Here is a 26,013-nt window from a genome sequence, read left to right as displayed (position 1 = left end):
CAGACTTACAGGGAGACCCGAGCTGTCATACAACAGACGGGTTCTGGAGGACAGTCCATCCTCCCACGCCACCCAGGGACCTGACGGGGGCACAGCTGAGCCCATCGAGGCCCTAAGGGTTGACACAGCCCAAACACGTGCCCTGGAAGCAGGGGGACAGGTCAGCCGGAGGCCATACAGCCAGCCCTCCCCACACTAACATCGGAAAGAGGAAAGTCGTGTCCCAGCGGCCGGCGGGGGATGGGAAACCTTTGCCTAGGTGCTGGGGGGAGGGCCCAAGCACTCTCACTGATCAGCACATCCATCAGCTGAAGAAACACATCCCAGATTATAAATAATTTCATTTTTAATTCTCTGTACAAAACTTCTCAAACTATGAAAATAAAGTTTGCAAAAGGCAAAGTAGCACAGGAGCCTCAGGTCAGGCACGCTACACTATGTACACGCCTTCCCACGCGGGACAGACAGGCGTCCGGGGGAGCCCCGCTCGCAGTCCGGGAAAGCCAAGTTGGCTTCCGTCAGCGCAGGGAAGTGCACACCTCTCTTCCCTCTAGACGGAAAAAAGCCACTAAGGTGCCTGCAGAGCAAGGAGGGCCCCTCCCCCGCCAACGGCTCGGCCCCTGCAGTGCCCAGATCGGCCACCAGAGGTCAGCACTGTCATGGCCGCCGCTCTTCCAGTCGGAGTCGCGCCCCTCAGGCCTTCCACGCGGAAGGAAGAGTGCAGCCGCGGGTGAACCGTGGAGGCCAGGATCTCTGGCGCTGCCTTCGGCCTTCAGCGCTCCAACGCAGGACAGAAGCCACACGGAACCCAGGTGGCTGGAGGCAGGGGCGCTGGGGCTGGGGACACCGCGGGGTCTAGCTGGAAGTGACAGTGGTCCCACCACCCAGGCGCATGAGCATCTGCTGACAGTCGTGCAGCAGCCGGCGATCGCCGAGCTTCTCAAGCGTTCGCGCCGCCTCAGCCAGCATGCCCATGCGCTGCCCGGGCGCCGACAGGAAGCCAGGGGGCAGGTAGCAGGAGGCCAGCAGCAGAGCCTCCGCGTGCTCCCGCCGCGTGGGCCGTGGCTCCAGCTCCGCCGCGCCTGCGCAAAACGGGGATGTGTCAGGGGCGGGGCTCGAGCTGGCCGCGCCCCCGCGGGAGCCCCCCCCCCGCCCGGCACAGGGGGCTGGCAGGTCCCCTTCTCCCCACCCTAGTCTCACCCCACATGTAAAGTCCACAGACTGAGTCATGCACGTGCAGTCCTGTATCCCACAAATGACAGTCGCCCCACTGATTTCTCATGAAAGGAACTATCAGGTAACCACCAAGAAGTTGCTTGGTTTTTTTTTTTTTTTTTTTTGAGACAGGTCTCTCCCTGTCGCCTAGGCTCACTGTCGCCTCCAACTCCTGGGCTCAAGCCGTCCTCCCGCCTCAGCCTCCTAAAGTGCCGGCATTACAGGCGTGAGCCACCACTCCAGGCCTGTCTCATCTGACACACACGCAGTCTCCCTTGGTATCACACCCCATGTGAGCCCTTCCCTGCTGGGCAGACAGCACAGCCCTGGTCAGCAGCTGCTCCTCACCTCCTCTGCCACCGGGGCCTGCCCGCCGCCTCAGACTGCGGTCCAGGAGCTGGTGTGTCCGTGCGGGGCTGGCTCCCGCCATCAGCCGGGCCGTGGCTTCATGTAGGAACACCTGGGCGAGGGGGTGCCAGCAGAGTGCAGACTCAGGCTCTTCCCTCTCCACCACCACCTGACTCCTCCCCATCTTGAGGAGAGGGGACCAGTGGGCACTCACCCTCCGCATGGTGGGCCGGAAGCTCTGTGCCAGCCGCCTCAGGCTGCTCAGGTCCCGTTGGAAGCCACGGAGCTCAAGCGCGGAAGCCTGGGGCCCGCCGCTGGCACCCTGGCCTGCTGGGGCCGGGGCTGGGGGCTGCTGCTGGTGCCACAGGCTGGTACGCACCACAAGGAGCAGGTCACACAGGAACAGCTGCACGGCCTGAGGGTGGCAGGCAGGGCAGGGGTCACCAGGGTTCCAGCTCTGGGGGGGCAGGATGGGGGCCCACGGTGCCAGGGGCCGGCTCCGGGCTGCACTGCCGAGGCACTGCACCCGCCTCACACACGTGCAATGCAACAGCAATGCACCGCGGGGCCGCCCGCCTCTCTCGGCCCCCACACCCGCCACTGGCCCTGAGCAGCTGTCCAGGCCTCTTGATGCAGGGCCTCCAAAGGGATCCTGCCACATCATCCACCCCCCTCCTCCCAGGGGTGGGGAAACCGAGACCAGATAGGGGCAACCCCTCTCCCCTGGACAGAAGCCTTAGCCAGAAAACAAGGTCTGCTGGAACCCCATCTTGCACTTCGAGGGCTAATCCCATGGTCTTCCGGGGCCCCTGAGGGCTGGGGAGAAGGACCAGGGAATGGAAGGCTGAGTCCCCCAGCCCTGCCAGGCCCCTGGCCCCACCCCTCACCTTGTCAAGGGAGCTGCCGGCTGGTGTGGTAGCCAGGCTGTCCTGAAGGTACCCACTGGCCTTCTCACAGATGGTCAGGCTGGCTGGGCCAGACTCTGCCTTGGCACAGCCCAGGAGGGCCCGGGCAGCCTTGAATGAGTGCAGAGCCGCCCTGGGCAGGGGTCTCCTGTTGGGACCAGGGCAGAAGGGTGCCAGTCAGACCAGGCCACTAGCCCTGGCTGAGTGCCCCCCACTGCCCTGGCTCTGGCTTCCCGGGAAAAAAGGTGGTGACCCGTCCTGCACAGAAGAAAGGCGAGGGTGGAGGCACAGTGCCCCGGGGATGGGAAGGCTGGGCCGGGAGCCAGGCAGGAGGACTCTGCCCTGCACTCACTCAGACTCCTGCAGCACCCGGGGCAGGTGCTCCACCAGCGGGCACAGCTGCTCGGCTGCCTCCTCGTCCCGCCGCAGCCAGTGGATCACCACGGCTGTCAGAGAGGCCCACCATTTGGCCACCGGGTCTACGCCTGCAGAAGACAGAGAGTCCCCTGAGCCCTCAGCCATGCTGCACCGGGGCTGAGAAGGGAGCGGGGCAGGGGCCGGGTGCTTACCGGTGGTGGTGGCCATGCTGGAACTGATGGAGAAGCTGCAGGTGGGCACCCCAGCGGCATCGGAACAGCTGTTCAACAGCTGCAGGTACCCGAGGGCATCCGAGAATTCCCTGTGGCAGGAGAGGGCTGGCTGTCCGGACAGATGGCAGGGGTCCTAGGAGGGTGCTGGCCCTCCCCACCTGCCCACCAGAGTCCAGCCTGACCCCTGGCTCTGCAAAGTGCCACCGTCTCCTCCCACAGGCTGGCAGGGAGAGGAAACCCAGAGAGGAAGAAGGGTGCACAGCACGCACAGTAGTCCAGGCTCTGGCCCTCTCCACGGGCTGAGGACAGAGCCGTTCCCAGATTCCTGCTGGAGGGGTCTTGCCTGGAGGAGGGCACAACGACACTTACTTGTCCCCATCAGCTGACCCAGGACTGGGGTTGGGCTGGGCCACACAGTTCAGTGCTCGCTCCAAGAGATGTTCCCGGAATAGCTGAGTCACCTGGGCCAGGGGGTCCACTATGGAGAGGAGGGGCTGAGTGGGGTGGGGAGCAGGGCCCCACCCTCCTCTCCAAGCCAAGGGCATTTTCCTGGGTGGGCTGGGGCCACACCCAGGGCCATGGGAAGTGCCAGTGCGGCCCTGGGTGCAGCCCCTGCCAAGGACGGGAGAACGGATGGATATAAATACCCCAGCACCAGCCTTGGCCAGAACAACACTGAGACCTGCCCTGCGCTGCTCCCAAAGGAAAACCAACTTGAGAAGGTGCCACTATTGGCTCTGCTCTTCCCTGTCGCACTTCCTCACTCCACAGTGGCACTGCCTGGGGTCACTTCCCAAATCAGCCACCTGCCCTTAAATTCCCGTGTGTGCTTCTGAAAGCCGCAGTGGAAACAAAGACTCATCTAGGCCTTCCCCTTCCTGCAGCCCCCACAGCAACAACCCACGGCGGTGACAAGGACTCGGGTGGCCAGAGACTGCCAGAGATTCAGGAGGTGAGGGGCAGGACAGGACAGGAGACAGGGAGGGGGTGAGAGAGCACCTGGGTTCCCGGCCAAGCTGTACAGGCTCTCCCGTGGGGTGCTGAGCACGGCCCAGTCCCCGTCCACGAAGAAACGATGGCCCACTGGGTGGCAGAGCCACTGCATGGCAAGAGGCACTGAGCCACTCTGTGCCAGGCAGACCTGACGGGCACTGCTCAGGAAGAAACGCTGTAGGGGAGGGAAATGGGCTGTCACAGTGGACACAGGCTGGGGCCAGACCCCAGGAGCCACAGCTTGGCCCGGAGCCCCTCTGGTAACCACTGCCACATCCAGTGCAGCTCTTACCAAGGAGCCTCTGGAGAGAGCTTCAGGGATAGGCCCCACCCACCCGCCAACACTCACTGTCAGAAAATGCAAGGCCCGCGGAAGACTGGTCTTCACTCTCAATGCAGCTGCCACATAGATCTCGGCCAGCGTCGCCACAGACAAGGCATCCCCTGCACACTCTGCCAGGTTCAGGGCACTCAGCGCCAGGTTGGTGGCAGTGAGGTGCCCGCCTGTGTACTTCCCTGGAAGGCAGGCAGGCCATTAGGCTGCGGTGGAGACCAGGCAGCAGGGAGCACCGCAGGGCCCGCCCCGCGCTCGGCCTTACCCATGGTGTGCAGCTGGTGCAGCTTATGGTAGACCAGGGCGGCGTCTCGGGCACTGGCACGAGCGTCCACCCGCAGAGCGCAGTCCCGCTGCAGGCCCCCCGCCCGGCCTGCCAGCCAGCGGCCCACCCAGAGGCGCTGCAGCAGGTGACGGATGAGGTTCCAGAGGAGGCTGCATGCCAGGTCCAGGTGGGAGGTGGGCAGGGGCCGGCCCAGCGCCCGCAGGGCCAGCCACAGCTGTTGGGCAGCCTGGGCAAAGTCCCCCTGCAGATGAGGGTTTTCCAGGTGAGAAAGTGAGGTCAGAGCAGCTGCCCTACAGCTCGGAAAAGCTGTACACAGCAGGCTCTGGAGGGACGGTGGGGGTCTGCAGATGCACGGCCAGGCCCGGGAAGGCCAGGATCTTCACGGTGTGCGCAGGGAGCGGGGAACAGGCTGACACCCGGCACCTTCCCAGCCTGGGGCCCTGCCCACTCTGCCGGGGCCACTCTCTTACCCGGGCCAGGTCCAGGTCGGCCTGCTTGCGATGTCTCCAGAAGTGCACGGCGGGGCCTGAGTGGGGCCGCGTGACTGGCTCTCCGTAGACAAAGAGAAGCACCAAGGAGACCAGCACCAGCAGCCCATTGAGCAGCCAGACCACGGGGGGCAGCAGCCACTGGGCCCAGCCAGGGCCCTCTGTGGGCAGAGGGAAAGCTGGGGACACAGCTCCCAGGAAATCCAGAGGCCAAGCCCACAAGCCTGGTGGGAACTCCCCACGAGCACCCCTCCCAAAGACGCCCTGGCTGGCCGGTCCCACCTCGGCTCTCAGTGCCCAGCACGCTGCGCCCAGGGCTGTGGTAGATGCTGGTGGTTTCTGAGGGGCTGGGAAGCCCTCGGGCCCCCAGCAAGGAGGCCAAGGGGTTGCACGACAGGCAGAGGAAGACGAGCGTGCACAGGGCGAGGCGGGAGCGGTCCAGCATGCCCCCGCTGTGTGCAGTCGGCCGCTGCTCCGGCGTTGCCTGCTGGGGGTGGGCAGGGTGGTGAAGGCAGAACTGGAGGGACTCCAGAGAGCATGGGGCAGAGAAGGGGGTCAGGGTTCTGCCCACCTTACTGTGAGACCCCACATGGCTCCAGGCCTATTATTCTATGAAATGGGGGGTAGGATCTGTTAGGGTCTGGCCCTATCCTGAGGCTCAGAGATAGGGCTGGGAGTGGGAAAGGGGCACTGTGGCAGGGCCCAACCTGGCTGTCTTCGAAGACGGGGCTGTCAGGCTCCGAGTCACTGCCACTGCCACCGCTGCCACCGCCACCGCTGCCAAGGGACAAGGGGCTGCTCTGGAAGGGCGAGCCTGCATCTGAGGGGGGTGGGGTCAGTGTGTCCTCCACCTCCGTCTTCACACCTTCCATGAGCACTTCTGTGTTCCCTCCACCGCCACAGGCTGACACCAGATCCTTCAGAGATTCTGTGGGCCGAAAGAAACAGACCCAGGGCACAGGCTGAATGTGACCCCAGATCAGAGCTTAGAGCCCTGGGGTTGGGGGCCTAGAGGCTGCTGTAGCTCCTAAAGCTGGCCCGGGAAGCTTCGATGGGGCCGGGTTAGGGCCAAAGGGAGGCGCCAGGGCTCTTTTTAGGACCACAGGTAACCATGGGACTAGAGCCGAAGGCGGGGCTAGAGCCAAGGGTGAGGTGGGCGGGGCAGAGGCAGGGCCAGAACCCAGACAGGGACAGAGTCAAGGGCAGGGTGGGACTCCGACTGGGCCGTGGAGCAGGGCTAGTGGCCAGACTGGAGCTCAGTGAAGCCAGGACTCACTGCTTTTGTGGACAGTGGTGCGCAGACTCAGGTTCTCCTGCTTGAGTTTCTGGTTGCTTTGTTGCAGAAAGCGGATGTAGTCGATGGCCTTGCGCAAGACAGCAGATTTATTCAGCTGCACAGTGTGGAGGGAGGGGAGAGCACACAGGTGGCCCGTCAGGTCGGGGCTTGGGGGATTGGGGGGGCCCTAGCAAGGGGGTGCGGAGCTGCTTTGCAACACTACTGCCTCCAGACCTTTGCACACATTCCTTCCACCTGAAATGTTCCTCCCCTCCCCCATCCCAGACAGGGCACAGGGTTAGGATGTAAGATGCAGACGGCGGGGCCTGGCTAGCTGGTGCTGTGCCCGGCACCGTCCCAGGGAGGCCTTCCCTGGCTACCACCAGGGCCCTCACCACCCCTCTTCCTGACTTCTCTGCAATGAGCCCCAGGCGGTGACCTCCAGCACTCATCCTGCCTCTTGTCCATCTCCCCAACCAGAACGCCGGCCCCTCTTGGAGGGACAATTTTTGTCTGACTTGTTCATTGGTGCGTCCCGAATGCCAGCACAGCCCCACCTTTATTGGAGAGGCCCAAAATCCAGTTTAACTAAACAAACGAGGCTGGCCAGGCCTGCGGAGGCTGAAGCCCAATTCCCTGCCTGTCCAGGCTCAGCCTTACGCCCTCTTCCCTCCAGTTGCCCCTGATCTGTTCCTTACAAGGGGTACCCCAGTCTGTGCCCCGCAGGCCTCTCCACACCTTTGCCTCAGTGCCCACCACCAGGTCCTTGAGCTCGATGATTTTGTCGTTGATGGAGGAGCGGTAGCGCTTCTCAATGGCATTGTGGGCTGTGCGCTTCTCTCCACGGCTCTGGGCTGAGCCCGGGGCCTTGCTGCCAGCTGCCAGCCGGTTGATGGGCAGCTTGTCCGCATCTACAACCAGCGGCACTGTTGCCAAGATGGTTCCGCCACTCACCAGAGTCTGCAGGGCCAGATACATGTTACCAGGTGGGCACATGTGTGTGCAGACCCCACTCCCTCATGCCCTGCCCACACCACCCACCGGCAAAGGCCCTGTCTGCACCGTGGCACCGGAGACCAGGGGGCTAAGACCCGCCGCCTTCACAGTGGCTCCGTCTGTCTTCATGGCTGTCAGAAGCAGTGAGTCTGCCTTGATGAAGTGGGGCTGCAGCAGGACCTGAGCAGAGCGAGGGCTCGGCCATAAGTTGTGTGTCTCGGCGAGGAGCTGTCCCCTCCCTAACCCCAGGCCAGACCCCCTCACCGGAACCTGCTGGATCTGCGAGGTCACAGTGGTCGTTGCAGGGGCTGCCGTGGGGGCAGCTGTGACTGTCAGTAGCTGCTGGGGGGCTGCACTCTGGACCTGGGTGTGCAAGGAGACGGGCGGGACTCCTGGAGGGGAAGCCAGTGGCAGGCCAGGCACCGGCTGCTGGGTGCTCCCGGGAGGGCTCCCTGTAGAAATAAAGCCTGGGGCTGCAGGCACAGACCACTCTCACCCACTTTCAACCTGCTCCTCAGGTCTCTATCACCGGCTGGCCTGGGGTGAGTCATTAGCCCGTGCGGTGGCTTCCTATGGACAGTCCCTGCCTGGGCTCTGACGCAAATGTGCTGGCTTCAAGCCAGGCCTCCAGTCTGAGGTTGCGCCTACCCTGGCAACAAGCACACCGGGACTGCTAGTAACAAGGTGTCTCAAGCAGCAGAGCGGAGCCCGTTTCTAAAGCCTGCACAGACCTCTACCAACATCACAGAAGCTTCTTCCTGTGCTCCTGGGAGCCCCACCTTGGGTGTCCCCTCCGCCACACATCCCCCTTACCTGTGGAGAAGCCGCCTGCAGGGCTGGGGTAGCCCAACACAGGGGTGGAGCTGAACTGCGGAGGGGCCGGGGCTGGGAAGCTCTGCGGCAGGAGGGCCCCGGGCAGGGGCTGCGGGGTGGGGGGCTGCAGGATGCTCAGTGGCACTGACTCTTCCTTGATACCAGGCCCAGGGGAGAAAGTGGGCACGGGCGGGTACATCTTCAATGGAGCAGGGGCAGGCTGGGAAGGGGACAGGGGCGAGGGCACTGCCTCCGGCCCGCTCAGGAAGCCTTCGAGGGAGGAGCTCAGTGTAGCAGGAGGTGGAGACAAGCTGGCTGGGGAGCTGGTATCGGGGCTGGCAGGGTCCGTACCCCCTGCCCCACCCCCAGCATAGGGTGGGTCAAACAGGCCAGGGAAGTCACTGTCTTGGTTGTTGATAAGCTGAAGCATGTCTGGGAAAAGGAGAAGAGGATGTGTGAGTGAGGCAGAGACCAATTCCGAAACAGGGCATCGCACACATCCAGATATAACCCTGTTCACACAACCTTTGTCTGTACACAGCTGTATGTGTGGGCAATGCCACCAGAACAGAAGGCCACTCACGGGAGCTGGTGTTCCCGGACACACAGCCACTTTGCAAACACCTGTGCTGTCCGGAGCACTGCCTGCGGCTGCCAGTGCATCGCAACACCTGGACAAGGTGAGCAACACAGGCTCCCAGTCTTGCCCCACGGCTAGGCTGGGGCTGAGCCCAGGGTCGGCCCAAGACTGCAGACTTCGGGCCTGAGCTCTTCCCACCACCCAGTATTTGCCCAAACATCTGGCAACATCCTTAGTCCACAGCAAACAGCAGGACCACATTCATTCATTCACTCATTTACTTATTCAATGAGCATGTGCTGGGCGCCCACACCATGCCAGGCCCCGTTCCTGGCTGTGAATGAGAAAGATCCCTGCCTAGAACCAGGCAACTTTCTGGTGAGAATGTCCCGTATCTTGATGTCTTTACTAGAAGACATCCACCCCTGAAGACATACACATACACACACACACACACACACACACACACACACACACACACGTCCACACTGCACTGTGGATTCAGACCAGCCTCCAAGCATTTGCTCATGAGGTGACCAACCCTTGCAGATGCTCTCCTGCCCTCTCCACATTCCATCACCTCCCACCCCACCCAGGACAAAAGGAATCCAGAGGCCCAGGTACAGCCTTCCCTGGCCCCACTTGGGGCCTCAGTTTCTCAATGTGTGAAATGGGGACACGCCTCCATCCACAGATCCAGCAGCTGGGGAGGGAGGAAGCAGTCTAGGGCAGGTGGGAAACAGGACAGAGAGGGTCTCCATACAGGAGCGATGCCCCATGCCCCACCCACTGGCCACTCCTACAAGGCCCCCTCAGCAGGACACTGAATTTGACAAAGCAGCTTAGAAACTGCTGAGGAGTGGGTGACTTTCCCCTCCCCTCAGTTTACAGAGGTAAGAGGGGTGCAGAGAGAGGCAGGATGGGCTTTAGGCCCTGAAGAAGCCTGTGCCCAAGGACCAGCTGTGCAGCCTGGGCCCACTCTTCCTAGGGCAGCACAGGATCCCCAAGAGAATGGCAGACAGGGAAGTTCCCCCAAGAGAACTGCAGATCAGAGCAGGGTCCTCATCCATGCTGGAAGCACTCTAGCGGTGAGGACGCATGTCAGAAGGGTGGGTCTGGGCCAAAAGCCGGGCCTGCTGTGGGGCTACCCACGTTGATGGGACCAGGCTAGAGCCCTAATCCTCACCCACAGCTCTGAGAGGGTGGTGTGATCATTGGCCCCATTCTACAGATGAAGACACTGAGCTGTAGAGAGGTGACTTACTGTCCTAAGTTCATAGAGTCAGACTCAACTGAGTCTAGACCATACTTGACTCCAATGCCCCAACCACTGGCCACTACCCTAGACTACCTCAAAAGATTCGTTCAGACGGGCGCGGTGGCTCACACCTGTAATCCCAGCCCTTTGGGAGGCTCAGGTGGGCAGATCACGAGGTCAAGAGATCGAGACCATTCTGACCAACATGGTGAAACCCCGTCTCTACTAAAAATATAAAAATTAGCCGGGCGTGGTGGCATGCACCTGTAGTCCCAGCTACTTGGGAGGCTGAGGCAGGAGAATCACTTGAACTCGAGAGGCAGAGGATGCAGTGAGCTGAGATTGCACCATTGCACTCCAGCCTGGGTGACAAAGCAAGACTTCGTCTCAAAAACAAAACAAAAAAAAATTAGCTCACCTCATCTCGGAGAAAAGACACTGAGGTTCAGAGAGGACCACACACAGCCCAAGGGCATGCAGTGGGGTTCAAACCCAGGTCTGCAAAATGCCAAATCTATCATCTCTGTGCCTTTTCTTGCCCTACCTAGAAGCCAAGAGCCAGGCTGCCATCACCAACCCATTACTCAGTGGAAGAGACCAAGGCTTAGGGCCCAGCCAGCTGCTGGCCACATAACCAACCAGTGTGTCTCTGTGTAGAGTTCTGGGCTCAAGTCCAGGCTTTGCCTGCAGCCAAGTAGCCTCAAGACCCAGGCCTGGCCACTCAGGACTTTGATTTCACCTCTGTAAAAGCAAGTGCTGTCTGTCCTGACTCTTTCCTCCTCACACAGACTGGGACACACTCCCACCTCAGCCCCGCCTGGCCGTGGGCCCTCTCCCCCAGCTGGCGACTGGCGGCCTGACTGGCTCAGCCCAGGGCCTTCTAACCCACTCATGGTGGCACCCACTGGGTCAGAGTGCTCTATAGGACCCATGGGGCCTCCAGTGCTCTCAGGATCCCCAGACTGAGCTCCCAGCCCTGCCCAGCACCAGCTTGAAGTGGAGCCTGGACCAACAGCCTCTGCTTTCTGGTCTCAGTTTCCTCATCTGTACAACAGAAAAGATTAAACACTTTTTGGTAGGGCTGCCTGAGGCTTTGCTTAGCAGGCAGTGGGCACAGACTGGAGACCCAACATTGCCTACTGACAGGTGCCCAGGCAGGGAAGTCACTGCAGGATGGGAATTTCCTGGAGCAGCTGGCAGAATTAGGATAGGGTGGTGGGCCCAGCCTCCCTGGCTTCTCCAGTAGAAACTCTCCTGGTTTGTGAACACCCCAGATCACAAGTCATCAAGTCATTATGGACATTCGACAGCAGGGTCTCCCACCCCTTTATCCCAGTCTGCATAAGCCTCTTTGATAGATGGGGGAAACTGAGGCCTGAAGGAAAAACTGACAATTTTGACAATCTAGGGCTCCCACCATCTGCCTGAAGAGTCTAAGATGCCCATAAAAGGCAGGGGTGCTGAACAGGCTGGATGCTGTGGCAGACAGAGGGACAGCGGGCCCTCCTGCCTGCAACATCCTGGCCCCTCCCAGAGCAGGTGCAGAGAAGGTAAGGCCACCTTCTGCCTCCAGATCCCCTTAGGTTGGGGTGCTGCTCTCGGCTCTCTAAGCAAACCCTTCCCCCTTGAGTTGCAGGAGGCACTAATTTGGTTGGGGGTAGCCCCCCATTTCCCCAGCGAGCTGAAACGACTGTCACACCTTTTCGCTCAGGAGGGGGCTCTTTCCTGCTCCCCAGCCCCCACGCCCGCCCACTCCAGGAGAACCTGCAGGAGACGGAAGCATTGTATAAAGGGCTGAGGGGACCTCCAAAAATACCTTCGAACGTGCAATCCATGGCTCCGCGATCTGCACCCACCCTTGGGGCGTCCAGGCGGTCTGGCCCTACCCCTCCCCGCGCCGACTTCACCTGTCAAGGCGCGGCGGAGTTTTGAAGCCGTTAAGCGCCCGGGCGCGCCCGCCCCGCCCCGCCCCTAGCCCCGCCCCGCCTGCAGGTCCCGCCCCTCGGGGCTGCGGGCCGGGCATGGGGTGAGCGCGCGCGGCCAATCAGCAGCCGCGCCGCCGCCTCGCTAGTGCCCCGGCCCGGCCCCCGCCCCACCTCCCCACGGCGGCGGCGGGGGGCTCGGGTTTCACCCCGCGGCGCTGAATGGGGTTGGGGTTACTCGCGGGCGTCCGCCTTTAACCCGCTCGGCGCCAGCGTCTGCCGGGGTTACCGGCGGTCACTGGCCCTCAGCTCCCGCCCCCTCCGTTAAAGGGTCAGAGCAGGGAGGTCCTGGCCCAACACCTCAGAACTCTGTGTTCGAAATCACTGGTTCGCTGACGTCTTGCGTGAGCCTTAACTGCTCCAACCCTCAGTTTACTTCTCCAGAAAACAGCACACTCATCTCCCTGGCGTCGAATGGTAGAAGGGAGATAATATGGGTGCAGCACTAAGAAGCGATTAAGGCCAAGCGCTGCCGAGCGGTAACTGCGGTGGGCGCAGGGACCTCCCCGTCTTAGGGCAGCCCCGGGAAGGGGCCACCGCCCACCGCGGCGGGGCTGATGGTCTGGGATGAGGCCACCCCTGAAAACAGGTAACTTCCGGGAAACTGAGGCCCGACATAATGGTTTCCTGACGGCCAGCACGGATGTCCCTCTGCTGGGTGGGTGAAGTTTGCCCCTCCTCCTCAAGGCCTCACAAGCCAGTAGTCACCAAGTGAATCCTGAACCTCTAATTCATTGTAGGGCCCTGGGAGGCCAGGAAGGGACAGGCCTTGGGACAGACAGGCTCTGGGGGTCTTTTGAAGAGGTGCCTGGGCCTGCCTTCCCTCTTTTATCAAAGGTAAGAGTTACGAACAGACAGACACACACACACACACACACACACACACACACACACACACACACACACACACACGAGAGATCAGAGCCTGGCCAGCTGATTTTGTAGCCAAGTAGACCACCAGCAAAGCCTACCTTGGACTCAACCTGGAGGCCGGGGCATCTGTCCCTCCCCCAGTCGGCTGCAACCTGGGAGGGAGGCTGAACCCTGGGCAGACTCAGCTGTCCGTTAGGGGCTGGGGTCCCTGTGACCTCAACCTTGCTCTCTTTTCAGGACCTGAGACAAGAAAACCCAGCCATGTCTCCCTCACACCCTGTCCTTGTCACCGTCCAGCCCAGGCACTTCTTTCCTAGCTTTGGGAGGTTCCAGGACAACAGACCGCCTCTCTAGCACAGCCCAACCCCACTTAGCCCATGGGTGTTCCCTCACCCCCAAAACAAAACACAGCATTGTTCTTGGCAAAGGCTCTGACCTCACATGAGTGACTTAAGACAGATAAGCCTCACCGGGGGGCGCAGTGGCTCACACCTGTAATCCCAGCACTTTGGGAGGCCAAGGTGGGCAGATCACAAGGTCAAGAGATCCAGCGTATCCTGGCCAACATGGTGAAACCCCATCTCAACTAAAAATACAAAAATTAGCTGGCTGTGGTGGCGCACGCCTGTAGTCCCAGCTACTCAGGAGGCCAAGGCAGAATTGCTTGAGCCTGGGAGGCAGAGGTTGCAGTGAGCCAAGATCGCGCCACTGCACTCCAGCCTGGTGCAGGCTGAGAGCTGAACTCCAGGCAGCACTTCCCCATGGCCTCCCAGCCTGGGTCTTTCATTACTTTGCTCCCCAGTTTCTGAGCCCAGAATGCGGCTGGACCAACAAGCAGATACTTGCTGGAGACAGCAGGGCCAGGGCCACCTCGAACAGTCAAGCCTGTCCCCTCCCCTTCCCCATCTTGGCTTTACCACAGATTCCAGCCCTTTTTGTGTCTTTATTTCTCCCATCTTCCCCCACTCCCATCCCACGAGGAAGCGGGAGGGGAGGGGCAGTGACTCTCTTGAGCCCCAGGAGCAGAAGAGCCATTAAAGACTCTGGTGGCGGCAGGCACAGGGCCTTCCAGGAGGAGGGGTGTGACCTGGGAACAGAGGGCGGAGGGCACAGACTAAGTTAAGATGCCTGGAGGAAGAGCCTGGGTGCCAGTGGCCATGACCATCCTCTGAAACTCAAGGCCTGGCCAGACCTGTCTCACTCTCCCCTGGGGCTGGATCTGCTGGCCAATTTTTTTTTTTTTTTTTTTGGAAACAGAGTCTCACTCTGTTGCCCAGGCTGGAGTGCAGTGGCACAAGCTCACTGCAACCTCCACTTCCCAGGTTCAAGTGATTCTCCTGCCTCAGCCTCCCGAGTTGGTGAGATTACAGGCCTGCACCAGCACACTTAGCTAATTTTTGTGTTTTTAGTAGAGACGGGCTTTCACCATGTTGGCTAGGCTGGTCTCGAACTCCTGACCTCATGTGATCTGCCTGCCTTGGCTTCTCAAAGTGCTGGGATTATAGGCGTGAGCTACCAGCCTGCTGGCCAGTTTCTACAGAAGCTGGTCATCAAAGACTGAAAAAGGAAACTCGAGAGCCAGCCCCTCAGCCTCGCCAGAGCCACAGCCAAGCAGGCCATCTGGGGCAGCATGCCTGGGCCAGCTCTTCCTTCAGCCCCTCACTTGCTGTGTGACGGGGACAGTCCACTCCCCACTCTCTAGGATCTCCAGGAGTGGGGGTTCTGGGAGAGCAAGTGCGTAAAACATGCACCACTCAACAGTTTCAACAAAGGTTAGTTCCCTCTACAGCAATTAGAATGGTTTAGAACTAGAAAGTCAGGTAGTGAGTTGCCTGATAATTACAGTATTCAAGTCGGAGCTCCACTACCATTTGATGGAGTCGTTTTCTTTTTTTTTTTTTTTTTTTTTTTAAGGGGAGTTAACGGAACCAGTCTAACCAGAGTAAGGCAGTTGAGGCACCTTGAATGCACAATTTAAGGAAGCGCCTCTCTCACCTCCCCTAGTCCCTATCCTGGAAGCTGGGATAGCTAGTGACTAGAGGCTCACGTGGCACCCAAATTGCAGCCCACCTGCGGGTGAACCAATCACTGGGCTTCCCGACGACTGCTAAGAAGGCCCTTCTGGTTCCCACGGTCTGAACACAGGATGGACGAGGAGGCACAGACTGCTCCCTCATTCACCTTCCCCACCTTGGGAAGCCCTGACACCCCTCCCCCCGAGCCTGGGTTCCTCCTCTTCCCTCTTCTTCCTCTTCTGCCCTGATCCTATCAGGACCCAACAGGAAACCTGAACCCCCACCTGGCATCCCTCCCCAGTTCCACCTTCAAACATCTCTCTGAAAGCAGACGCGCGAAGCCGTTAATGACTCCCGTCCATGTGTTCTGTGAAGCCCCGAGGGAAGCCCTCCGCAGGTGTCATACCGTGCACTTGCAGGACCCAGCTCTAACCAGCACAGAAGCCTACAACGTGCACAAGGCCTTGAACCCCAGATAACCTCTGCTTGCACACCTACTGGAACAGGGAGCTCGCCACCTGCCCCCATGGCCTCGTCCACAGAACCCAGATCCATCTCTTTGGCAATATCTACTGAGTGCCAATCCTGTGCCAGGCACTGGGGCCATTGTAGATGAGGTAGTCAGGGCAGCCCATCTTAGGAGGTGACATCTGAAAGGAGGCCTGAATGAAATGAGGGAGTGGGTCAGAAGGGAGGGCAGAAAGAACAGCGTGTGCAAAGGCCCTGCGGTGGGCACAGGTGTGCAACAGCTGGACAGTGAGGACGAGCAGAGCCAGCACAGCCAAGGAGCTAGGATTCCAACTCAGGTTTGTCTGTCATCTGAGCCAAGGACTCTGATTCTCCAGGGAACGGGTGGGAAAGGGATTTGCAAACTGACCCTGCCCTGCAGATCACAAAGCCTTGCCAACTATGAAGAGGGTCGGCCCGGCACAGTGGCTCACAGGATCCCAGAGCACACCTCTGTGCCTGCTAATGGAGGTGCAGGGGACGGTTCGCACCATCCCTGCAGGGAGCTGGGCCGCACCCCCTTGCTGTTCTGCTCCCACCAGGCATCTCCTTGATCCTCCTAACTGGAGCCAGTGGTTCTCCTGTGCGCAGCTGGTCCTGTTTGCAGCAGGGGCACAGACTGCCCTTTGTACGCTCACGGCTGCCCTGGGGGTGCAAGTGTGTGCCGGCTCTTCCTGGAATGGGACGCACCCAGGGCTGGAGCCCCAGCTGCACCTGGGCACGGCCCTCTGGAGGAAACTAAGGCTCGGAGGGAGGCCTCATGCCCAAAGTCCCACAGCTGCCCTGTGAAGAATCAAGGACGTAAACCCCATTCTGCTGACCCCAGAGCCTGCGCTTCAGCCCCGGCCTGCCGGGGACAGCAGGGAGCCCCAGGTCCGGCCTGCCTCTGCCCTGACCAGCTGTCCTCACTTGTCAGTCCAGTGAGCGTGTGTGGACTGCAAGGACAGAGAGGACAACACGAAGCTCTTTAAGGCTCAGCTCTGGCACTGCCTCCGCCCGGAGGCTTCCTAACCGCTCCCCCACCGAGACCCACCCACATCCCTTACCAAATTAGAGGCCAGGCCTCAGCTGGGGGCCCCTCCCGGCAGGGCCTGAACCAGCTGTGACCACAGCCTCACCCAGCACAGGGCTGACCACAGCAGGGACCCCAGTCAGGGGCAGGGCGGATTCCAGCCATGGCTGCCTCCACCCCCACCCCCTACAGGTGTCTCCCTGGGCCAGGCTGTTCCCTCCACCAGGAATGCCCTTTCCACCCGGAGAACTCCTATTCCTCCCTCAAAACTTGCTCTGGCGCCACCTCATTCTTCCCTCATCTGTGCCCCCCACACGCCAGTTCCAACACACTGACCGTCCGACCCTGGAAACCTCACAGCTACACTTCTCCCCACTGGGCTCTGCCCGGAGCTGCAGGTGTGTGGAATCAAACCCAACGGAACCTGTGAGACGGCGATTACATGCGATGCCGGTCAGCACAATTCAGACAGCTTGTCAGGACATGGCCCAGGGCACACACTTAGCACTGGCAGCAGAAAAACCACCCATGGGCCTGATTTGGTGGCAATTCTGGGAGCAGCCCCTGCTGCTGGGCAGCTGTTCTCAGTGAAAATGGTAGTAATAAGGTTGGGTGCGGTGGCTCACACCTGTAATCCCCGCACTTTGGGAGGCCTAGGTGGGTGGATCACAAGGTCAGGAGTTCGAGACCAGCCTGGCCAACATGGTGAAACCCTGTCTCTACTAAAAATGCAAAAATTAGCCAGCCGTGGTGGCGGATGCCGGTAGTCCCAGCTACTTGGGAGACAGAGCTTACACTGAGCTGAGATCGCGCCACTGCACTCCGGTCTGGGCAACAGTGCGATATTCCATCTCAAAAAAAAAAAAAATTTAAAAAAAATAGCTGGGCATGGTGGCATGAGCCTGTCGTCTCAGTTACTCTGGAGGCTGAGGCAGGAGGATCCCTTGAGTGAGCCCAGGAGTTCAAGATTGAAGCGAGCTGTCATTGTGCCATAGCATTCCAGCCTGGGTGAAAGAGCAAGACCCTGTCTCTGAAAACGAATAAATAAAAAAATGGCATTGCTGCACATTTCTTCATATAAATTCTGTAGATTGCTCCCTGTTGGGTTGCTTCTCTGCAGCTCGTTTTAAAGCTCACATGAAGGCAGCAAGATGTTCCCGAGCTGCCAGGCTGCTGTCTGGAGAGATAAAGCCCTTTACAACCTCCCCTACAATGAATTCCCGTTCCTTCCGGCATCACCAGCACTGGGTGATGGTCATTCTCTTTTATGTACTTTCGGTGGCTTTGCTTGGTCCCAAGGCTGTGACTAGAACTTTGAAGGTGGCCTCACTCGCATTTCCAAGGCTGCCTTGATGTGCTTTGCATAGCAACCACCATCTGTGGCCAGATGGCCACTCTGTCCCTCCTCCCCCAGCCAGAAACACTGCTTCCTCAGCAGGTTATTTTCGTTTGTTTGTTTTGAGACAGGGCCTCACTCTGTTGCCCAGGCTGGAGTGCAGTGGTACGATCATGGCTCAGTGCAGCCTCCACCTCCTGGGCTCAAGCAATCCTCTAGCCTCAGCCTCTGCCTCCTAAGTAACTGGGACTACCGGCATACTCCACCACGCCAAGCTAATTTTTTTAGTTTGGGTCTCACAATGCTGCCCAGGCTGGTCTTGAACTCCTGGACTCAAGTGATCCTCCTGCCTCAGCCTCCCAAAGTGCTGGGATTACAGGCCTGAGCCACCGCGCCCAGCAAGTCAATTATCTTTCATGGAAGCCAAGGATAGGGTGCCTGCTCCCTGTGGTGGGGGTGGGGGTTCCCCACTGGCCTACTCAGCTCCATTCTGTCTCTCACTGACTCCAGACCACCACATGGTAGATGCTCAGAGCTTGGAACCATAGCCTGGTACATCCTAGAAACTTCCAGCACAGGCCTCTTGGGTAATTGCTGCTAATATGTGTAGAGCTAAACCTATCGGGTGCCAGATACTGGTTGAGTGCTCTAAATGACCTCTTTGTTTGTTTTAGAGACAAGGTCTTGCTATGTTGCCCAGGCTGGTCTTGAACTCCTGGCCTCAAGCAATCCTCCCACCTCAGCCCCTAAAGTCAATGAGGCGTGAGCCACTGCATCTGGCTCAATGGTGATAATTACAGTACTAACTGGCATTGGTTCAGGGCCTACCTACCGCGTGCCAGGCACTGCTTCAGCCTTCCCTCGTCGGATCCCCACAATTCCAAGAAGCTGGTTCTAGTATTGTTCCCTTTATACTGATAAGAACCTGACAAGTCCAAGAACTGCACACGAAGACCCCTGGGTCCCAGCCTTCTAGCTGCAGGGAGCACAGGGACCCCAGAGCCTGGCAGGGGCAGCGTGCAGAGGCAAGACCTGCTGGGAGACAGCTGCAGAGATGGGGGTCAGTTAGGGGAAGGCGCTCACACAGGGTTCGGGGAGGTCACAAATTCCCTCAACCCTGGGCCACCTCCCACAAGCCCCAACCCAGCAGGGGACCCACACAGAGCCAGTTTCAGTGACTCCCTGCCCTCTCACCCCTGAGCTGGTTAAGGCTCTCTCCCTCGCTCCCGACACACACAACCACTCCTGTGGAGCACACGGTGCAGACTGTCACACGTCAGTGCCCAGGGTCAAAGGGCATATCCACATGGCCCGTGGCTGGTAGGAGACAAAGCCAGAGGCACTTCCTCTGGCCAGCCTGGAGTCCACCTGTCAGCGGGCAAAGTCTAGATCCCAGGCCTCTGCTGGCAGTCACTCCGGCCAGGAGCTGACCGGGTCACTTGGGATGTTTGTGTCCAGGTAGGTGACAGCTGGGCAGGAGGTAACTGCCAGCCACCTGCCTGCTGCCTCCCTGGACCCCCTCCCAGCACCCTCCTCTCCATCTCCCCAACCCTGTCCCTTCAGAGGCATTAGGGCCAAACCCCTTGGGGGCTGAAAGGCAGCAAATCCTACAGCCTCCATCTCCTGCTTTTCAGGGGAGGGCCCTGCAGTTCAGAGAGGGCAGGGTGCCTTCCCTAGGAGAAACAGCAATGCATGGTTACACTGGGAGGGCTTTCTGCCACCCTGGGGTTGGACAGGCTGGATGCCAAGAGGCAGAAAAAGGCATGGGAAGGGGAACATGTCTGATAGGAGAGATGCCCTCAGGCTCCACCCCTGAGAGGGCTCTCAACGCCGGGATGAGGGAGAAGGGGCAGGGGCACCTTAGCAAAGCAGGCTGTGCCTCAGGCCGGGGATTCTGCATAAATGGGCAATATCACAGGAGGGGCATGTTTGGCAATCTTTGCAAGTCTTGAATGCCACGCTGAGACAAGGGAACTTTATCTTGGAGCGCTGGGGAGCTATGCATGGTTGGAGGGCAGGGGAGTTCCATGCTGAGAGTTGGACAGTGACCAGTCTAGAGCTATGTTTTCCAAGGCGTCCCGGTGCTTGGTGGGACTGGGGAGAGAACTGGGGCATGAGATATCTGGGGAGAGGTATGGGGTGGCAGAGGGGGCCCCCACTGTGCCCTTCCAGGGCTGGCCTGGACCCAGAAAACAGCCAGACACATGACTGGAAGCCAGGCTCTGTAGTAGCTGGGCTGGGCATGCTGGGAGGAACATCAGGGCCGGAGAACTCTGAGGATGCACTGCTTAGGGCCAGGTGATACCCAGAAGAGCTTCCCAGGAAGCAGCCTCTGACAGGGCTTGGCGGACATCTGGGGTCCGACAAAGAGCAGACATGACGGGGTCCAGGTAGAGAAAAGAGACCCTGAGGCCCCCTTCTAGGCCCTCGGCCAGAGCTCTGTTTCCATCTGCCTCTTCTGCACTCATAAGCTTGTGCAAAATCGGATGAATGAATCCTCAGCAGGGAGGTGAAGACTGCCACAGACTTAATAATAATCCCCAACGCAGGAGAGCAATGGCTCTCCCAATCCATCGCTCCCTACTGCCGCAAGGTCCTGTGAGGCCCGGGAGGAGACAGGTGAGCCTGAGGTCTTGGTGCAGAGGCAGGACTCAAACCCAGGGACACTACAGCCAGGGCAGTGCCTTCACCCACAGACGCAAGGACTCTCCACCCCCAAATCCATCCACGTGACAAGCGTCTGGCCATGGCAGGCAGCAGGACCGGATGGGGCTCAAAACCGTTGGCTGGCTCCCCCGGGCCAGTTCCCAGTCTGATGACTCAAACGCTACTCTGGACTGGGATGGGGAGGTCGCCACATAACCTCTGACCCCTCTATGACCCACACTGCCAGGCCCCCACATAGCCCCACATAGAGCAGCCTCCCTCAACCCCTCATCCCCAGTCTTAGGAGCTCAGTGATTAACAGCTTAAGAGCTAGGTTCTGGGGCTCAAAGCCTGGGTTTGAATCCCGGCTCTGCCATCATCTGGCTGTGTGACCTCAGGCAAGTCACTTAACCTCTCTAGTCCTCAAGGCTGTCATCTTCATCATATGTCTATCCACTTGGGGTTGTTGGGGGATTAAGTGAGATCATCAGCAGTGTCTGGAGCACAGTAAGGACTCAGTGTTTTCCGTTCACATTACGATCCTCCACCCGGGCAGCTGGAGGGAGCTGAAGCACAGCGCACCCCTGCTCCGACTGCTGACCCCCACATCTAGCCCAGCTCTGTACTCTGGCACTCAAGGCTGGCCTGGCCCCCTCTTATCCCTCATGTCTCTCAAGAGACCTGGCATTTCCACCCCCAAATCACCTCTCTTCAGACCTTATCAAACCTGCTCAGCTCTATGCCTGGTAGAAGAAGCTTCGAAAAGCAGGCTCGATCTCTGTCCAGCAATTCCCCTCCCAGAACCTCATCTTAGGAACACAATGAGGACCGGGCAAAGACTGGCCTCGGTGTCCACTATAGCATAGTTTATAAAGATAAAACAACCCAGGTGTCCATCGGCAGGGGATCAGGTGGGGAAATGAGGGAGCCTGATTGTCATCTGGCTGTTGACACGGAACCAAGCAGGTTCCAATCTGCTGTAAACCAATGGACCCTATTTTAATTTTAAAAAGTACAGATCCATAGCTGCCTGGGCCAGGAGCAGCAACAGGAAGTGACTGAAGGAGCAGGAGGGATCTTACTGGGCGATAAAAATGTTCTACAGCTAGTAATGGTCACACAACTCAGAAAATTACAAATCGTTGAATGATATACTTAATATGGAGAAATACTGTGGTATATAAAGTAGACCTCAATAAAGTTGTCAAGAGATCGAGATCATCCTGGTCAACACGGTGAAACCCCGTCTCTACTAAAAATACAAAACATTAGCTGGGCATGGTGGCGCGTGCCTGTAGTCCCGGCTATTCAGGAGGCTGAGGCAGAGGAATTGCCTGACCCCAGGAGGCGGAGGTTGCGGTGAGCCGAGATCGCGCCATTGCACTCCAGCCTGGGTAACAAGAGCGAAACTCCGTCCCAAAGAAAAGAAAAAAAAAAGTTGATGAAGGCCGGTGTGGTGACTCACGCCTGTAATCCCAGCACCTTGGGAGGCTGAGGTGGGCAGATCACATGAGCTCAGGAGTTTGAGACCAGCCTGGCCAACACAGTGAAACCCCGTCTCTACTAAAAATACAAAAATTAACCAGGCATGGTGGTGCACAACCGTAATCCCAGTTACCTGGCAGCTGGAGAATCTCTTGAACCTGGGTGGCGGAGGCTGCAGTGAGCTGAGATCATGCCACTGCACTCTAGCCTGGGCAAAAGAGCAAGACCCTGTCTCAAAAAAAAAAAAAAAAAAGTTTATGAAGAGTGTGCAGCCATCCCACACCAAAGAGAGAGAGAGAGAGAGAGAGAGGAAAAGCTCTTTCACATAATTAGCAGGGCTTATCTCTGGGTAGTAGGTTTAAAGCTTTATTTGAGACAGAATCTCACTCTGTCACCCAAGCTTATAGCTCACTGCAGCCTCTTGCTCCGGCCCCAAGCAGGGCTGAGACTACAAGCATGTGTTACCCACACCCAGCTAATTTTTTTTATTTTTGTAGAGACAGGATTTTGTCATGTGGCCGAGGCTGGTCTCAAACTTCTGGACACAAGTAGTCCTCCTGCTTCGACCTCCTAAAGTACTGGGATTATAGGCGTGAGCCACCACACCTGATCTAAAGATTTTATTTTCTTCTTTTTGCTCACTTCCACTTGCTAATTGTTCTACAATGAAAAAAGATGTGTAATTGGAAAGAAGAACAGGAAGTCTGAATACAAACTGAAAAATCCTCTGCTGAAGTGGGTAAAGCTCAGCCTGCCTGGTGAGAAGCGGCTGCCCAGTCTTCAAGGCGCTGGGGCTCTCTCACAGACTACAGCTTGGGCCACACGGCTGCCCATGCCTGGCCTTTGGGTCTGGAGAGACAATGTTTTTATAAATGAGTCAGTAAGAAAGATCTGTATCAGACCTGTGGCCCAGACCGGATTCTGCTGTCCAGATGCCCACGAAGGGAGGGTTTGTCTACTCATTCTTCTGGAGGTGGAAACTAAGGTTCAGAGGGTGAGAGAGCTTGAGCCGGATGGCAGAGGAAGTGAGGAGCATCCAGGTTCAAGTTCTGACCCCAAAGCCCATGTCCGGCTGGCTTGGTCCCGCTGCCTCTTGGACCCTCAGTGGACCCTGTGCTATGGAACTAGTTGAGTCAGGCCTCAATCTCCCTAGGGCTTGGGATTTCAGGGTCCATCTCTCCAGGGTGCAGTGAAGGACAACCCCCTCCTGCCAGGGGTAGGGGAGGCTGTTTTGGAAAAGCCTCACAATCAGGGCCTCTCCTCTTGGGTCCTCCCCTAGCCCAGCCCCAGAGGGAAGGAGGAAGGGCTGTGAAGCTCCGGGGGCTGGCAGCCAGCTGAGCTCATCTGCAAGGCTGCAGTAGGGCAGGAGTGGGGGTGGCACAGATGCATCTGTTTGCCAGCCCCAGGGTGGCCACAGGTTCCACGGACATGTCCATTCAGGTTGTGAGTCTAGGCATCTTCCTCCTGCAGACTCGGCCTCAGTTTCCTCATCAACCAAGTGCAACTCAGCCAGTGTTGCTAAAACTCCTGCACAGAAACCATGGAGGCAATTTGCTGGGGGCTTCCCTTTGCTGTCTACAAAATGGAAGCAACGGGCCTCCTAACTGCCACTTGGTGCCACCGTTGGCCCCAAACCCCGTCTCCTGACAGCCTGAGTGGTGCTCCAAAGACGGAAGCCGGCGCCGCGGTCCTGCTCCGCCCTTTCCCTGGCCGAGGAGGGCGGCTGGCGTCCTCTCCCTCCGCAACCTTTGCGAGCCTTTCACTCCTCACACTTAGGCCCTGCCTCGGGGCCGTCGCCCTTCCCTCGCCCTGGCCTGGAAAACATCTTTCCCTGCTGGTCCTGGGGGTGACCCTCAGGTCTCAGCGCAGAAGTCCCTGACGCTCGACCCCAAGTAGCCACATCCCTGCCCTCCCCTCGCCCCGCTCCACCCAAGGTGCAACTAAGTATCTATTTGCTGGTTTCCGGGGAGATGGTGTTCCCGAAAAGAGCGGGTGCCCAGGGCTGTCTGGGAACCCTCGGTGCTTAAGACGGAGCCTGGCATTCGGTGAGTGAATGAGTGCGGAGCCGACGCCGGCTGCAGACCCGGGGAACCGGACCCGAGGCCCGGCCAGGGCGCGAGCAGCGCCCGTGCGCATGCGCACGAGCTCCGACGCCCAGCTGAACTCTCGGGCCTGAGGGAATGACCGTGAGTAACCCCGCACTGACGTCACGGCTGGGGCCGGGGCGGGGCTTCGGCGACGCCCAGGTCCCCAGCTCCAGCCGCGGCCGCCACAGGGCTGGAGACTCACCCACCGGTCGGGCGGTACCTGGCCTGTGACGCGTAGAGGCGCACGTGTCCCGGCCCGGAGCCGCCAAGGGACACGGCCCGGCCCTGGAGTCCTCGCCCAGCGCTCGGCTCGAGACGCCAGGGCGGGAGCCAGGGAAAGTGCCAGGAAGGCTCGGCGAGGCCCGGGACACCGAGGTCCACGGCGCGTAGCTCAGAGACGCCGGGAAGCCCCGCGCGAGCACAGCACGAAGCTGGCGCCCGGGGGGGAGACAAAGGCCGGGGAGCCACCTGCGCGCCCCCCACTCGCGCCACCCGGCGCGGCTTCAAGCCCTGCCCACCCTAACGCACCTTCGATGTCGCTCAGCAGCGCCGCGTCCAGATCGCACGGCTCGCTCAGCGCCTGCTCCAAAACCGCCTCGCTGAAGGGCAGCTCGTCCATGGCGCAGCCGCCTCCTCCGGGGGGCCCGCCGGGCCCGCCGCCGCGCACGGCCCTTCCGAAGGACTGCCGCCGGCCCCGGCTCGCAGCTTCCGCCGCCGCTCCACGCGTTCGTGTCCTGCCCTGGCCTCGGAGGCGGCCCGGCGCCCGCGAAAAGTTCGTCGGAAACTGGGTTCCCGCGGCAGCGGCTCCGCTGGGCGGTGGAGGCGGAGGCGGGGCCTTTCGGGAGAGGCCCCGCCCTCCCAGATAGACGGCCCCGCCCCACCTTGAGAGAGCGGGGACCCCTGATCCCCGGTCTGCGCCACAAATCTGCCCTCAGCGGGCCCCTCCTCCAGAGCGCCCTCCAGTCTTTCATTTTATCCAGCCTCGCGCACCATGGCAGAGCGGCCTCTGGCCGGCTGCTGCGGGAACGCGGGTAAACCAAGTCCTCTCTCTGGGCCTCTGTTTCTCCAGCACCAAGCAAGGAGCTGAGTGGAAGCCCCAGGCCTGGGCCCATCACAAACCAAAGCTTCCTCACTTCCTAGATTTCACTCTTGAGAACAAGACAGACCAGGATCCAAGTTACAGGGGTCCCAGGCCTGCTGTGTTGTGAGCAGACCTGATGTAACTGCTGGGCCAGTTACATCACTCTGCTTCGGTTTCCCTCATCTGTAACGTGGGCCTAATGATGCTTCCTCACGGGCGGGCTGGGAGGCAAGTGACAATGTGGAGATCAGCCTGCCCTCTCTCCAAAGAAACCAGGAGATTGGCCTTCTGAAGACAGGAGTGACCGAAGAAAGAGGCTGGAATTTCCTGTCGTCTTCATCTGGTTTCCTCCCAGATCCAGCCGTAGGGATAGGACCCCAGTAGGCCCAGTGCAGCTCCTGACAGAGGAAGCGGGTACCCAAGGACTACTGGCACCAGGGCTGTCTGACCCCAAATTTGGTGCTTGTTCCTGGGAGTGGCCAAGACAGGGTCCACAAGGAAGAGTTGGCTGAGCTTTAGATCAGAGCCAGGCTGCCGTGGACCGTGACAGCTGGGACTAGGTCAGAGCAGGCAGCCCTGCTGAGAAGAGGGCCGGAAACCATACCCAGTTCTGTGGCCTAGGGACAGAGCCAGGTGGAGCGGGAAGGAGGGAAGGGGTCCCAATGAGGTGAGTTGAAATAAACCAGAATTAACTTTCAGTTATCTGAATGTGATAAGACAGTGAGCTCCCTGTCCCTAGAAGTATGCAAGCAGACAGAAGCACCCTTGGTGGAGGGCAGCCAAGGAAACTCATCAGGGCCTGGGCCTCAGGCCCACTGGACCCTGGGCCTTAATGAGTCAAGCCATCCTGCAGACTGCCTTGCTCAGACTCCAGATATGGTCTGACCACACTCTAAGCAGGAGTAAA

The 26,013-nt window shown here is 59.4% G+C and overlaps 1 protein-coding gene across 1 annotated transcript; it reads right to left on the bottom strand.

Moving 5' to 3' along the window:
• Nucleotides 1-330: 330 nt before the first annotated feature.
• SREBF1 (sterol regulatory element binding transcription factor 1) lies at nucleotides 331-24,838 on the bottom strand. Its single transcript, XM_032270697.1, is given in 21 exon segments — nucleotides 331-1,082; nucleotides 1,564-1,675; nucleotides 1,778-1,978; nucleotides 2,451-2,616; nucleotides 2,821-2,953; nucleotides 3,038-3,147; nucleotides 3,428-3,536; nucleotides 4,058-4,226; nucleotides 4,401-4,567; nucleotides 4,651-4,912; nucleotides 5,142-5,320; nucleotides 5,442-5,643; nucleotides 5,867-6,087; nucleotides 6,436-6,550; nucleotides 7,174-7,395; nucleotides 7,477-7,611; nucleotides 7,696-7,883; nucleotides 8,245-8,676; nucleotides 11,899-11,959; nucleotides 11,961-11,989; nucleotides 24,554-24,838. Coding segments are annotated over 21 exon segments (3,531 nt in total). The 5' UTR covers nucleotides 24,645-24,838; the 3' UTR covers nucleotides 331-855.
• Nucleotides 24,839-26,013: the final 1,175 nt, after the last annotated feature.

The sequence above is a fragment of the Sapajus apella genome, unplaced genomic scaffold (assembly GCF_009761245.1).
Source record: "Sapajus apella isolate SASKATOON/1434 unplaced genomic scaffold, GSC_monkey_1.0 scaffold215, whole genome shotgun sequence".
Taxonomy (NCBI): Eukaryota; Metazoa; Chordata; class Mammalia; order Primates; family Cebidae; genus Sapajus; species Sapajus apella.
The sequence above is the reverse complement of the archived record's forward strand: the minus strand, read 5'-3'. Positions and strand labels throughout refer to the sequence as shown.